Source organism: Macaca mulatta, chromosome 16 (genome assembly GCF_049350105.2).
Source record: "Macaca mulatta isolate MMU2019108-1 chromosome 16, T2T-MMU8v2.0, whole genome shotgun sequence".
NCBI lineage: Eukaryota > Metazoa > Chordata > Mammalia > Primates > Cercopithecidae > Macaca > Macaca mulatta.
The window spans coordinates 90,523,627-90,537,004 of NC_133421.1; the positions used below are offsets into that span (position 1 = coordinate 90,523,627).

The following is a 13,378-nucleotide window of genomic DNA, read 5'->3' on the forward strand; positions in this document are numbered from 1 at the left end:
TAGCTCCACATCCTTCCAGGGTTTCAGAGAGTCATGTACTTGCACTTGCACGGCCCAGAGACCAGGCCCCAGCACTGCCTCCTCTCCATTCCCCACGGAGGCTGACTCCTCAGTCCATGTTGCCCTGAGAAAACCCCACTCCAAGAAGGCATTTGACTCTGTGGAGTCCGTCATAGCAGAATTTCGCCTCCACTCTGTCCTAGGCGTGTTCACATCCGAAGTCTAATTTTAACTCTTAAACACTCTCACCACGATCCTTAACATGAGTGAGTTTACTAGTCTGGACACAGGAGGGAGGCTTTTGGAAGACTGGGGAACCCCAAGCCTTCTTAGGTGTGAGCAGTCTTTGCCACTTGTGATGAATTTGATGCATGACTTTATCACTGTCCATCGGAATCCCGCCAACGCTCTGGAGACAGCGATGTCAGATCTCTGATGACAGTGAACTTCCACAGAGGGCAGCAGCATCTCCCTGTGTGTCACTGTGTATCCCTGTGTGTCCCTCTGTATCACTGTGCACACAGTAAAATTTAACAAGAAGCCAGTCCATTCCACCATGTTACCACGTTGCAGATGTAGGGAGGGGATAACCACCCAGGCTTGGTAATCGTCTTTATTTTGGAGCCTCTATGCTGAGCCAGAGATGAGGAAGATGTTGGTACCTGGCTGTAAAGGCTTGAGCCACGTAGATACGGAGGGCATGCAGCCAACACCCCTCTTGAGACACCAGCTTGGTCAGTGTAGAAAAACTCCATTGAATGGTTTGCCTTCCTCCCTGGAGGTAGTTAGGTGTGCTAATTGAAACATGGGTTCATTGGGAACCCATGATCCAGGTGCTTTACAAATGGGCATGTGTGAGCATGGGCAGCACAGGCCGCAGTGGCCCCAGGTGTCAGGGTGCAGGCGGCTCCTGTCTTGGAGGCTCCCATCCCCCATGGACGCTCCTGCTGGCCACTGGGGCAACATTCCAGCAGGTGGGAAGGCCATGAGGGGTGGATGAGGCAGCTCAGGCCTGGAGGCAGACTTAGAGCTCACGCGCCCATCGCCCCCCTGTCCTGTGGCAATGTCTGGTCCAGCCTCATCCAGGGAGGAAGGGAATGTGGCCTCCACCCTGAGTGGCATGTCCCAGCTCAAATCCCGTTCCTTAACAAGGGCAGGGAGGGAGGCACAAAGGAGTGAGAAGCAGACGCACAGATGGAGAACGTTCAGCTCAGAAACAGAATCGGGCTCACCTCTGTTACTAGATTTTGCCAACTGCAGCTGAGGACTGAGCCGGTGCGGAGGTGGGCTCCTCGCCATGGGAGCATCACAGGGGGCTCTGCACGGCTGTCTGCTACGAAAACAATGCCCAGAGCTCTTTCCTCCCCTCATCAATAGACCAAAGTGTATACATCCCCAGGGAGCACACAGGAAAGGTAGCAGAAAAGAGCATGTGGAATAAATAATTTACAGTCTAGCTATTATATTCCTTGGGTGGTGATGGAGAGGTTGAATTTTTAGCAAGAGGAAAAAGGGAACAAAGCCTAACAGAAATTGAGGTTAAAACACAAAGTAATCTGCATTTACACTTCGCTTCAGGCCGCGGCAGCAGTGATGACTACTCAGAGCCGGCTTCCTGTTTAATTTTTGATGCAAAGTCATCGGGGAGTCATTCTCCTTCACTTTCAATTTCAGGGGTCCTGAAACCTTGCATTCCTCCGCGGTAATAACCTGTGCTTTCTGTTCTGGGGCGGGCGCCGCTCTCTGACTGATAAGTGCAGATGGAGGCTCTGCGGACTTGGACGGCTTTCCTCCAGCCCACCTCCTGGGCGCCCGCCATCTCAGGGCTGTTTCCTGAAAACCCAGCTCTTGCCTGGATGACATGTTTTCCAGGCGGGTGACTCATCAGAGCAGCCAACAGCTTAGAAAGTCCCTCTGCCCCCAGCTGCCGGCGGGGAGGAGCCCACGATGCAGATGAGCTGGTCACAGCTAATCACAGCCTCCCCTCAGATCTGCACTCCAGCCCTCCAGCCCTGCGTCTCCAGGCGGCGTGATCGCAGGCTGTGGGAAGTGCTAATCCAGACACCTTCCCGGTCCCCTCCCACCTTCTGCTGTCGTGTGCTGCCAAACCTCGCAGGGCTGGCCGCTCCCGAAGCCCACCACCATGGTCTCTCATGTGTACACAGGACCCACTTTCCCACTTGCCTTTAGTTGGGAATCCCAAATTAGAGCTGCAAGTTTGTGTTGATTTTATTCTAGAAAATGCAGCCAGTTTTAATCAACAGATAAATGCTCATTAGAGAATACCATTGTTCTGCTGTTTAAAAGGTTGCCGTGCAGGCGGGGGCGGTGGCTCACGCCTATAATCCCAGCACTTCGGGAGGCCACTGCAGGCAGATCACCTGAGATCAGGAGTTGGAGACCAGCGTGACTAACATGGTGAAACCCCGTGTCTACTAAAAATGCAAAAGCCGGGCGTGTGGCGCATTCCTGTAATCCCAGCTACTCAGGAGACCAAGGCAGGAGAATCGCTTGAACCCGGAGGCGGAGGTTGCAGTGAGCCAAGATCGCACCACTGCACTCCAGCGTGGGTGACAGAGCAAAACTCCATCTCAAAAAAAAAAAAAAAAAAAAAAAAAAAGGTTGTGCAATTTTAGAATTTAATGGGAGCCCTATGGTCATCTAATCTGGCCCTTTAATATGGTTAAATAAATAAATAAACCGCCCACGGCCCTGAGAGGGCCCGTGGCTTGCTGAGCAGGCGGTGCCAGGCTGAGCTCCTCCCAGTACCTCGTCTTCCCTGCCTTGCTCTGAGTGGGGCTGTCCTTTGGGCCCAGGGTGAGCCGTAGCTTGAGGTTCAGGGCCGCTTCACTGTGTGCTAATAATCGGGTTCCAGCATTTGTCTTTCAGCAGTTTGTAGGTGTTCTTTTACATCCTTTCTTCTCATTAGTACTTGAACAAAGTTCTTTTCCTCGTCTCATGTAGACAGCTCTGCCTCGAGTCCATAGCCCTGGGTAGCCAGACGTCCCTGAGCAGCCTCCTAGCATCGTCCAGGCGCCGAGCCACAGCCCTTCCTCCTGGGCTTTGTCTCATCCCTGCAGCCTCCTGAGCCTCTGTGCATCAGTGAAACCAGAACCATCTGGGGCTGCTTTTCTGGTCTGTGAAATGTGGAGCTGGGTCAGTCCCCGCCTCCCACCCCTGGGCTGGATCCAGGTGGGCTGTCAGCCTTTTAGGAGCACAGCATCCCACTGCAGCGACATGGGTCACGAGTCCGAGAGAGATTGTCACCCGTGGCTCTGACACAGCTTCGCTGGGCGGTATCCTGTCCGGTGTGCTGAGCCATGTCTCCAGTGCAGTTCAGGCCTTCAGCGCCAAGCAAAGGCCTTGGAGAGCATGCAAATAGGCTTTTGGGAGGCACGGTTCCAAAGGTGCCCCGCCCAGCACTGACCGAGGCCACACTGGGCACCACGCTGGTCTTGTCGGGCCACAGCCCAGACACCCTCTCTGCCCTCCTCTCGCCTCCACCTTCCCTAACTTGTACATACTTTCTTCTAACTCCTGAAGCAGAAACTTTTTATTTGATTAAATTCAAGGCATCTTTATAGAGTGTAATTGCAATAATTGGCTTTGCTTCTTTTACTGAGGGAGTAGGTCTCCCTCGGTGCTGCTGAATGCCATTTGCCCGCAGCTGGGAATTTATGGGGCGTGTGGGAGCTATTTATTGCACGTACTTTGAGGCGCTTTTGATTATCTCCTGATTGCTTCTTAACTCTATTGGCAGGAGAAGGGCATGTTTGTGCAAAGAGGGCCAGTCTTGGGAAAATTGAAATATATTTCATATATTTGAAAGTGAAAAATTGTTCTTTAGTCCCTTTGTTCATCTTAAATTTTTACTTTTTTTCTGGATTTTAACATTTTTCATTCTCATTTTGGTCCTTTACTAAGACATTGAGAAAATATGCCCTTTGACATGGCAGCACGGAGTGTCATTAGCCTAAAAAATAACAGAGTCCTCGAGTCTCTTAGAAAATTACCCAGGAGAAGAGAGCGCAGTGCTAGAAGCAGAATCCGTGATACTGACCGTCACTGGGTTTCCACAAGGAACGTATTTCTAGTAGAAAGGGAGAGTAGGGCTGAAGAGGTTGCTGTCCTTCCTCCATCCCTACCATGAAGGTTGAGCATCCCTAATTCAAAAATCCAAAATGATTCAAAATCCAAAACTCTGTGAGGGCCACCGTGCTGCCACAGGTGGACAGTTCCCCTCCCGACCTCACGAGTGCACTTTATTTCATGCACAAAACTGTGTAAAATTCGCCTCAGGCTGTGTGTGTAAGAGGTATATGAAACATAAATGGAGTTTGCTCTTAGACTTGGGTCCCGTCCCCATGAGATCTCATTATGTATATGCAAATATTCCAAAACCTGAAAATACCGGAAATCCAAAAACACTTCCGGTCCCAGGCATTTTAGAAAAGAGATATTCAACCTGTATCCGTGGAAATCAAGACAGTGCTCTGTGGCCGTGCCGAGAGTGAGGTGATTATTCACTTCCAGTTTAGAGTTCATGTTGGATGTTGTGGTGGGGGGACAGCAGCTGCCTCTCGCTGACCCCTGCTTTGTGTCAGCCGCTCTACAAGGACCCCGTGAGGGAGACATGATCATGAGTCCATTTCACAGATGGTGACACGGATCCTAGAGAGACAGAGCCACATGCCCAAGGCCCCAGAGCCACATGCTGAATTTCACCAAGCGGCCTCCCACACAGGCTCCCTGGCCAGGCCCTCATCCTCTGGACAAGGCAGCTCCCTGGGCCGCTCCCTGGGCCGGAGCTAGTGGGCAGCAGAGCTGGGAGCAGAGCCCAGGCTCGTGGCTCGCGGTCAAACCTTCCTTTCTTCCCTCTCTCCTTTTCGAAACTCACACAGGTCTGCTCATGCACAGAGAGTGCTTTCCTGCTCGCCCCCACTCGTTTAGCCAATGCTTATTGAAAGCCGGCTATGTGCCTGGCACTGGGAAAGAAGTTGGGTACGGCTGGATGCCAGGGCACCTGCGGGATGTCTGTAATTCAGCATGTGGCTCTGTGGCCTTGGGCACGTGGCTCTGTCTCTCTGGGATGAAACAGTCTCATGATCATGTCTTCCGCACAGTGTCCTTCTAGAGCAGCTGACACAAAGCAGGGGTCAGTCAGAGGCAGCTGCTGTGCCTCCGCCACAGGGCCAGAGATGGCGGAGGTGCTGGGGTGTGCCAGGCCTGGGGTACCACAAGAAGGCCAGAGCCACAGAAGGGCTTAGGGGTGCCGTGTTAGAGCCTCCGAGAAAGCTCACAGGGCAGCTGGCCTGGACGGAGGTGCTGGCAGAGGGGCCCATTGGGAGGGGGCTGTTAGGACAACACCGAGACTCTGGCAAGGCCACATTAGGAAGGTGGCAATGGTGATGGTGGCTGGGGGTGCCCCGTAAGGCTGTTGCCTACACCTGGGAATCCCAGGAATTGGCCTGGAGGTGTTAAGTCCAATTCAAACTGCGGGCTGGTCCTACGATAGAATCGGGGTGTGGAGCTCTGGAGAGAGGTGTGAGGCTGTTTTAAATAGTGTCTGGGGGTGTCAGTGAGCAGGTGGCAGTGGGCGCCCTGAGCAAGGATGAGAGCAGGCAAGGAGAGGGCTGTGGAAGCTGCAGCGGCACGGTCCTGAAGGACGGGGTCGGGAGCCCAGGGAGGAGGCTGTCTCGTGTTCACTGTGACGGGAGGGAGGCCGGAGGAGAAAGCCTCGTAATGTCCAAGAGGGAGAACTCAAGAGGGACAGTGTGGTCGGTTACTATGACAAGGAGTCTCGACAGGGGAAGCACATCACCCGGGTGGTCTGTGGAGCCACTGTGGCTTGCAGGGAGCAGCTCTATGCATGGGAGGAGACCCCAGACTGCAGGGTGCCTGGTGAGACCCACGGGGAGGCGGCAGGGACTGACTGAGCAGGTGGCCGTCCACACCAGGGAGCAGTGGAGGGGAGGCAGAGAAGGAACGGGGATGGGCCCGACGGCACCATCATAGCACAGAGCTCAGCCCTGACTGCCAGGACCGCTTTCCCTGACTGCACGCTGACCCCTCCTGATGGGGCATTTTGGCCTGGCCCCAGTGTCTCTCCCACACCCTCCAGGACGCTGCCCCATCAGAGCCTGTGCAGGGACCGCAGCTGCTTGGAACACATGGGCTGCTGCTACTTGGGTTCAAGTCACAGTCAGAAGCCACAGCAGAAAATGGGAAGCATTCGTGTCTTTTTCCCAGGCGTTTTTCTCATTTTATTTTAAAGAGAAAAAATGTGACAAACAAAATGGTGAGAATGCTGGCAGCACCAGCGTTCCCGCCTGCGCTCTCCCCTGGCCACCCCTCGGACGTCTTCTGCAGCCCGAGGCTGAACAGCAGTGAGACTGTAAACATGCCGCCCAGCAGCTGCCATGGCCTCTGCCCAGACTCTTGCTGCCCACGCTCAGCTGGCTCCTCCTGTGCCCCGTGAAGTGGCCTCGTATGGAAGCCCGTCCACAGTGCTCAGTGGGTGTTCCTTTGTTCTCTCCGCAGGCAAGCCTGGGACCTGGCTGTCGACATCTGTCTGTCCCAGCTGCCGACGATCATTGAGGAAGGCACTGCGTTTCGGGTGAGTCCCTCCAAGGGCGTCTTGTGCGTCCGCGGCGGCAGCCGCTTCTCTGGGCACCTGGACTTCAAAGCCCCCAGAATGGGGGTGGCGCCCAGGACTCTCGGATGTCAGAGATTTTGTTTACCTGCCTGGAAAAGATGTAGTTGCCAGAGTTTAAAACATCGAGTCAACCAGGGTTTAAAGTTAGACTTTGAAAGAATGAACTTTTAAAACAATCCTATCTAAATTTTGCTATTACAGATCCGCTTTTCTTAATGCAGACTTACTCCCTGTGAGTGGTGATCATGTTACACTTTCTGGCCTTTTCGCCACAGACGCATTGTGGATCTCCCCCAGTCCTCTGACTCAGCCCTGTGGGACAGTGCCCCACAGAGGGTTTGGTGCTGAGCCCTGGAGGGGCATTCTGCCCCCAGCCACACTGCACGGGCGCTGGAGAGCCGAGCTACCTAGGGCGGAATCTTGGCTTAGTCACAGCACCTGCGAGTGAGGGTGGCCCCGGGCCTTCGCAGCAGCTCTCTTGGATCCCCTCGTGGTTTCTTAATGAGCTTTTGCCTTATGTGAGGCTTCGAGTCTGAAAATAGATAAATAAGACAGACGCCTTGCCCTCCAGAAACCTGTGAGGGAAGAGGAGCCTCTCACATCCACGCAGAATGCAAGGGAGGAATCAGTACGTGCGGTAGACATGGGGAGGCCGGGGATCGGGGGGCAGCAGCCTGGGCAGAGGCCGGAGGGGACCAGCATCCCCGCCTCCCACTGGGGCCGTGCCTGAGACACCACCGCATCAGGCCTCAGAGCCACGGAGCCTAGCTGTGCCACCGAGGGCAAGTTTGGTCGCCTCCTGTGTCACGGTCTCCTCATTTAAGGGAGGGATTACGGTGGTATCCAACCCCAGGGGCGCTGGGAGGACAGAGTGAGTTAATGTAGGAAAAGTGCTTTGGACAGAGCCCAGCACAGGGCCCTTGGGAATTCATGTGCAGGCCACTGCCCCAGAGCCGGCTATCACTGATGTGAGAGCGTCACCCTCCAGTCCAGGGCGGAGGCACCGATGGTCAGGAAGGGTTCCGTCTACTGCCCAGACTTAACTTTTAGTGCACATCACAGGCGTTGGGGAAGCTTCTAACACACGCAGTCAGGAGCCTGGGTGTGCACGCATGCGCGTGCACACGTGTGTGGGTGTGCATGCATGCGTGTGCACGCGTGTGTGGGTGTGCATGCATGCGTGTGCACGCGTGTGTGGGTGTGCATGCATGCGTGTGCACGCGTGTGTGGGTGTGCATGAAGTGTGTGTGGTGTGCCTGTGTGGGTGTTTTAACTCCTCAGATGATTTTGACATGTCCCCACGGATGGGATTACTGGGAAAATGGCCTTTTTCAGAGGGCTTTCTTCTCTTTATAATCTTCTGTTACCCTCCCCTTATTGCTTGATTTTTGGTAACATTTGATTGTGCAAATTTTCAAACCTACAGCAAAGCTGGAAGAAATTTACAGTGAGCACCCCATGCCCACCACTTACTTCTGCCCCGTCTTTGTATTCATGCATTTTCAAGGGCATTGCAGACCGCCCCGCATTTTAAACCATGCGGCCGAAGCCAGCTCCCCCCATGTGCTTGGCATCAACATTGGGCTTCTAGACAAAGGCCTTCCCGCTCTCCCTGCTGGACCACAAACCTTGGGGGCAATGACAGGGTCTCCTGCAGAGTGGCAAACCTTCACAGATGCCGCCTGCCCACCCTCCACCTGCTAGAGTGGCCCCGGAGTGCCTGCGCTCTTCCGAAGAGCTACGGGCCTGTTGCCGCAAACAGATATTTGGAAACCTTCGGGAAACTGGCCTTTCTGTACTCCGAGCTGACTTCACTCAGTACTTCTAAGAGATCAGGACAATCTGCTTTTCTATAAAATAATGCAGTTTCTATTTGCGTGTGTGCTCTTTCTAAACGGATACTTAGGTTTCCGTGCCAGGTATCTTTGCCAAGTATCTTTTCAAGGATTTTACTCTATCTATGCTAAACTACTAGAATCAATATTCTGCATTTGGGAATGATTTCACCATGTTGGGGTGTCAGGACAAGCCGGGGATAACTGACGTGGACTACGCACTAGGTTCTTTTTGTTTTTATCTTATTGGAGGTATAACTTACACGTAGAAAAGTGTATACATCATACATGTACAGCTTGGTGAAGTTTTAAGCTGAGCATACTCGTGGAATCACACCCAAATCAAGCAGCGCCCATGAGCCCCCTCGGCGCCCCTCTTAGCTCCTCCCTTCCCCAGCAGTGGCCACTTTCCTGCCCAGTTTTGTGCTCGGATGCATGGAGTCACACAGGGTGTAGTCTCTGTGCCTGCCCGCTGTCACTCAGCATTGTTTGAGTAAGCTCACACTCACTGCACCGCAGCCCACTCTCACCGCACTGCAGCTCACGCTCACCGCGCCGCAGCTCACACACCACAGCTCATACCGCACTGCAGCTCACTCTTACCGCAGCTCACACCACACCACAGCTCATACCGCACTGCAGCTCACTCTCACCACACAGCTCACACTGCACCACACCTCATACCGCACCGCAGCTCACACTGCACCACACCTCATACCGCACTGCAGCTCACACTGCATCACAGCTCATACCACACTGCAGCTCACACTCACCGTGCCGCAGCTCACACCACACAGCTCATACCACACTGCAGCTCACACTCACCGCACCGCAGCTCACTCTCACCGCACCGCAGCTCACACTGCACCACAGCTCATACCGCACCGCAGCTCACACTCACTGCACCGCAGCTCACTCTCACCGCACTGCAGCTCACACTGCACCACACCTCATACCGCACAGCAGCTCACTCTCACCGCAGCTCACACCACAGCTCATACCGCACTGCAGCTCACTCTCACCACAGCTCACACTACACCACACCTTATATCGCACTGCAGCTCACTCTCACCACAGCTCACACCACACCACAGCTCATACCGCACTGCAGCTCACTCTCACCGCACCGCAGCTCACACCACACCACAGCTCATACCGCACTGCAGCTCACACTGCACCACACCTCATACCGCACTGCAGCTCACTCTCACCACAGCTCACACCACACCACAGCTCATACCGCACTGCAGCTCACACTCATCGCACCACAACTCATTCTCACCACACCGCTGCATCTCACACTCACAGCACTACAGCTCACACGGAACCACAGCTCACTCTCACTATTCTACAGCTCACTCATGGCACCACAGCTCACTCACTACACTGCAGCTCACACAGCGCCACAGCTGACACTCACCACACCGCAGCTTGCACCACACTGCAACTCACACCGCACCGCAGCTCACACTCACCGCACTGCAGCTCACACTGCACCACAGCTCACTCTCACCGTGATGCAGCTCTCACCGCAGCTCACACTCACCACACCGCAGCTCGCACCACACTGCAACTCACACCGCACCGCAGCTCACTTTCACTGCACCGCAGCTCACGCTCACCGCACTACAGCTCACACCACACCACAGCTCACTCTCACCGCGATGCAGCTCACTCTCACCGCAGCTCACACTCACCGCACTGCAGCTCACACCGCACTGCAGCTCACTCTCACCGCACTGCATCTCACACAGCACCACAGCTCACACGGAACCACAGCTCACTCTCACTATTCTACAGCTCACTCTCACCACAGCTCACTCTCACTGCACTGCAGCTCACACAGCACCGCAGCTCACACTCACTGCACCGCAGCTCACATGGCAACGCAGCTCACACAACACTGCAGCTCACTCTCACTGCACTGCAGCTCACACAGCACTGCAGCTCACACAGCACTGCAGCTCACATTCACTGCATCACAGCTCACACACTGCACCACAGTTCACTCTCATGGTACCGCAGCTCACTCTCATGGCATCACAGCTCACACAGCACTGCAGCTCACTCTCATGGCATCACAGCTCACACTGCACTGCAGCTTGCACGGCACCGCAGCTCACCCTCACTGCACTGCAGCTTACACGGCACCACAGCTCACTCACTGCACCACAGCTCACACAGCACTGCAGCTCACTCTCACTGCACCACAGCTCACTCTCACTGCACTGCAACTCACACTGCACCACAGCTCACACTCATGGCACCACAGCTCACACTGCACTGCAGCTCACTCTCATGGCACCACAGCTCACACTGCACTGCAGCTCACATGGCACTGCAGCTCGCACTCACTGCACCGCAGCTCACTCTCACTGCACCACAGTTCACACAGCATCACAGCTCACACGACACTACAGCTCACACTCAACGACACTGAAGCTCACTCTCACTGCACCACAGCTCACACAGCACTGCAGCTCACATGCCACAGCTCACACTCACCACACCACAGCTCACTCTCACCGCACTACAACTCACGCTCACCACGCCACAGCTCACACTCACTGCGAGGTGGACGCCATTGAGTGTCCCAACATTCATGTGTCCCTTCTAGGGCCACTGGGCGTTTTCAGTTTGCAGTCCTCACTAACAGTGCTGGCTAGAGCCAGACTGTGTCACATCAGAGCCTGAGACAAAAGGAAATTCTGTGATATTGGTCCCCCCTTTGAAATGTTGATATCTTGTTCAGTATGGATTTTTGCATTAATTTGTATCTTTGTAAATATTGCACTGAAATATCATTTGTCTTGAATACTGATTTTTGTTTTTGTTTTTTTTTTTTTTTTTGAGACGGAGTCTCGCTCTGTCGCCCAGGCTGGAGTGCAGTGGCCAGATCTCAGCTCACTGCAAGCTCCGCCTTCCGGGTTCCCGCCATTCTCCTGCCTCAGCCTCCCGAGTAGCTGGGACCACAGGCGCCGCCACCTCGCCCGGCTAATTTTTTGTGTTTTTAGTAGAGACGGGGTTTCGCCGTGTTAGCCAGGATGGTCTCGATCTCCTGACCTCGTGATCCGCCCGTCTCGGCCTCCCAAAGTGCTGGGATTACAGGCTTGAGCCACCGCGCCCGGCCAAATACTGATTTTTTTTTTTGGTACCCCACCTGCTAGCGCCAATTTTGTGCCTGAGGCCAAGGCCTCCCCTTCCTGGCTGTCCTCCTGTTCAGGGTTGCTCCCTCCTGCACGTTTCTCAGAGTGACCCTTCGGGGTCCCAGGGTTTGCCCATATTCAGCTTCAACAGATGCTGCCAGAGCGCTCTGCAAAGTGGCTGAGTCAGTTTACATTCCTGCCTGCAGCATTCGAGAGTTTTAGCTGCTATTTATTTGTTTGGCTATTATGGTTCAGTATGAAAAGGTATTTCCTTCAGAGCTAATCATGTATTTCCCTGATGGTTAATAGAGCATTGTTTCATATTTTTATTGGCCATTCGAATATCTTCTTTTGTAAATTGTTTGACTTTTGGCCATTTTTCTTGTGTGTTATCTATTACTGATCCGTAGTGGTTCTGTGTGTATTCCAAATACAAATCGTTTGTCACCTATCACAAATAACTTTTTTGCTCTGTGGAGTTTCACTTTTTAAAGTTTTTTCTTGATGAACAGAATGTCCTTATTTTAACAAAATCTAATTAGTCAAATTTTTGTCCTTTATGGTTTGGGCCTTTGGTATCCGGTTTTATGAAACCTTTATTTCCTCTGTGATGAGCATTCTGAGCAGACGCTACGCTCTTTGAGCTAGCAGCCTATGTGTTTCCCGTCACATCTGGACCTGCATCTGCTCACAGTTCACATCCCCCGTGAATGCTTGGCTTACTGGTGGGGTTTGCACTGAGGACCGTGTCCGCGTGGCTGCCTCTGTTCCCTCATTTGCACCGAGGACTGTGTCCGCGTGGCTGCCTCTGTTCCCTCGTTTGTCCTTTGCTCTCTTGTTCCTTGCACCAGGACCACGCAGTTGTAATGACAGGCTCTACACGACAGTTTCTAAGCTGGTAGACTAAGTCCCACAACTTGGTTTTTTTCCTGAGGTTGCCTCGGTTACTTTTGGTCCTTTGCATTTCCATGTGAATTTTACAATCAGTATGTTAATTTCTGCAAAGAACCTGCTGGATTTTCACTGAGATTACAATTAATCTACAGATTGATTTGGGAGAAGTCACCACCTCTACAATATGGAGCCTTCTCCTCCCTCAACGTAGTTGTAAATGGTATCGTTTAAAATTTCACTTTCTGATTTTTCTCTATTAACAGTGACGTAGAACCCTATCAAGATTGAGGTTTTTCAGAGGCTGAGGCAGGATAATTGCTTGAACCCAGGGGTAGAGGTTGCAGTGAGCCAAGATCGTGCCACTGCACACCAGCCTGGGCAACAGAGTGAGACTCTGTCTCAAAAAAAAAAATGGTTTACTGGGATAGGAGGAGAAGCCAGAATGATTCCCCTGCAATAGAAAGCTTGGGCTAATTGACTTTCTTGGGGGTATTAAAGGGAACCCTTCTGCCAACCGAGCAGCCGTACAGGGGGGTAGAATGTCCCTACAGAGCCGTACAGAGGGGCAGAATGTCCCTTGGCAGTGAACTGTTACCCTCTTTAAGCAGCAAGCTCATTGTAAGTGGCAAATGTATTGTGCCACTGTCAGGACGGAGAGCAGCCGTCTCAGGATGTCTGGATGGTGAGAAAGGCGGCAGGTATGCTCAGGTTGATGGTAGCAGAAGTCCAGCCGGACGGGTTCCACTGAGGTGCGACTCAGAGGCTCTCAGCCTCTCAGCCAGCCTTCCCATTTTCAGTCTGCTGCCCCTGTGTTTAGAATATGCCAAACTGCCTGGCACACAGGCTGA

The 13,378-nt window shown here is 53.3% G+C and overlaps 1 protein-coding gene across 4 annotated transcripts in view; it reads left to right on the plus strand.

The window, feature by feature from the left end:
* Positions 1–13,378, plus strand: part of RPTOR (regulatory associated protein of MTOR complex 1) — a 412,728-nt gene that overhangs the window by 278,847 nt on the left and 120,503 nt on the right. For all 4 annotated transcript variants that reach the window (XR_013407456.1, XR_013407455.1, XM_015120520.3 and 1 more), the window contains exon 10: positions 6,541–6,616. Coding sequence is in view for 2 of the 4 variants with exons in the window: in XM_015120520.3 (XP_014976006.1) it covers positions 6,541–6,616 (76 nt within the window). In the remaining 2 variants the exon portion in view is untranslated. The remainder of the gene's footprint in view (positions 1–6,540; positions 6,617–13,378) is intronic.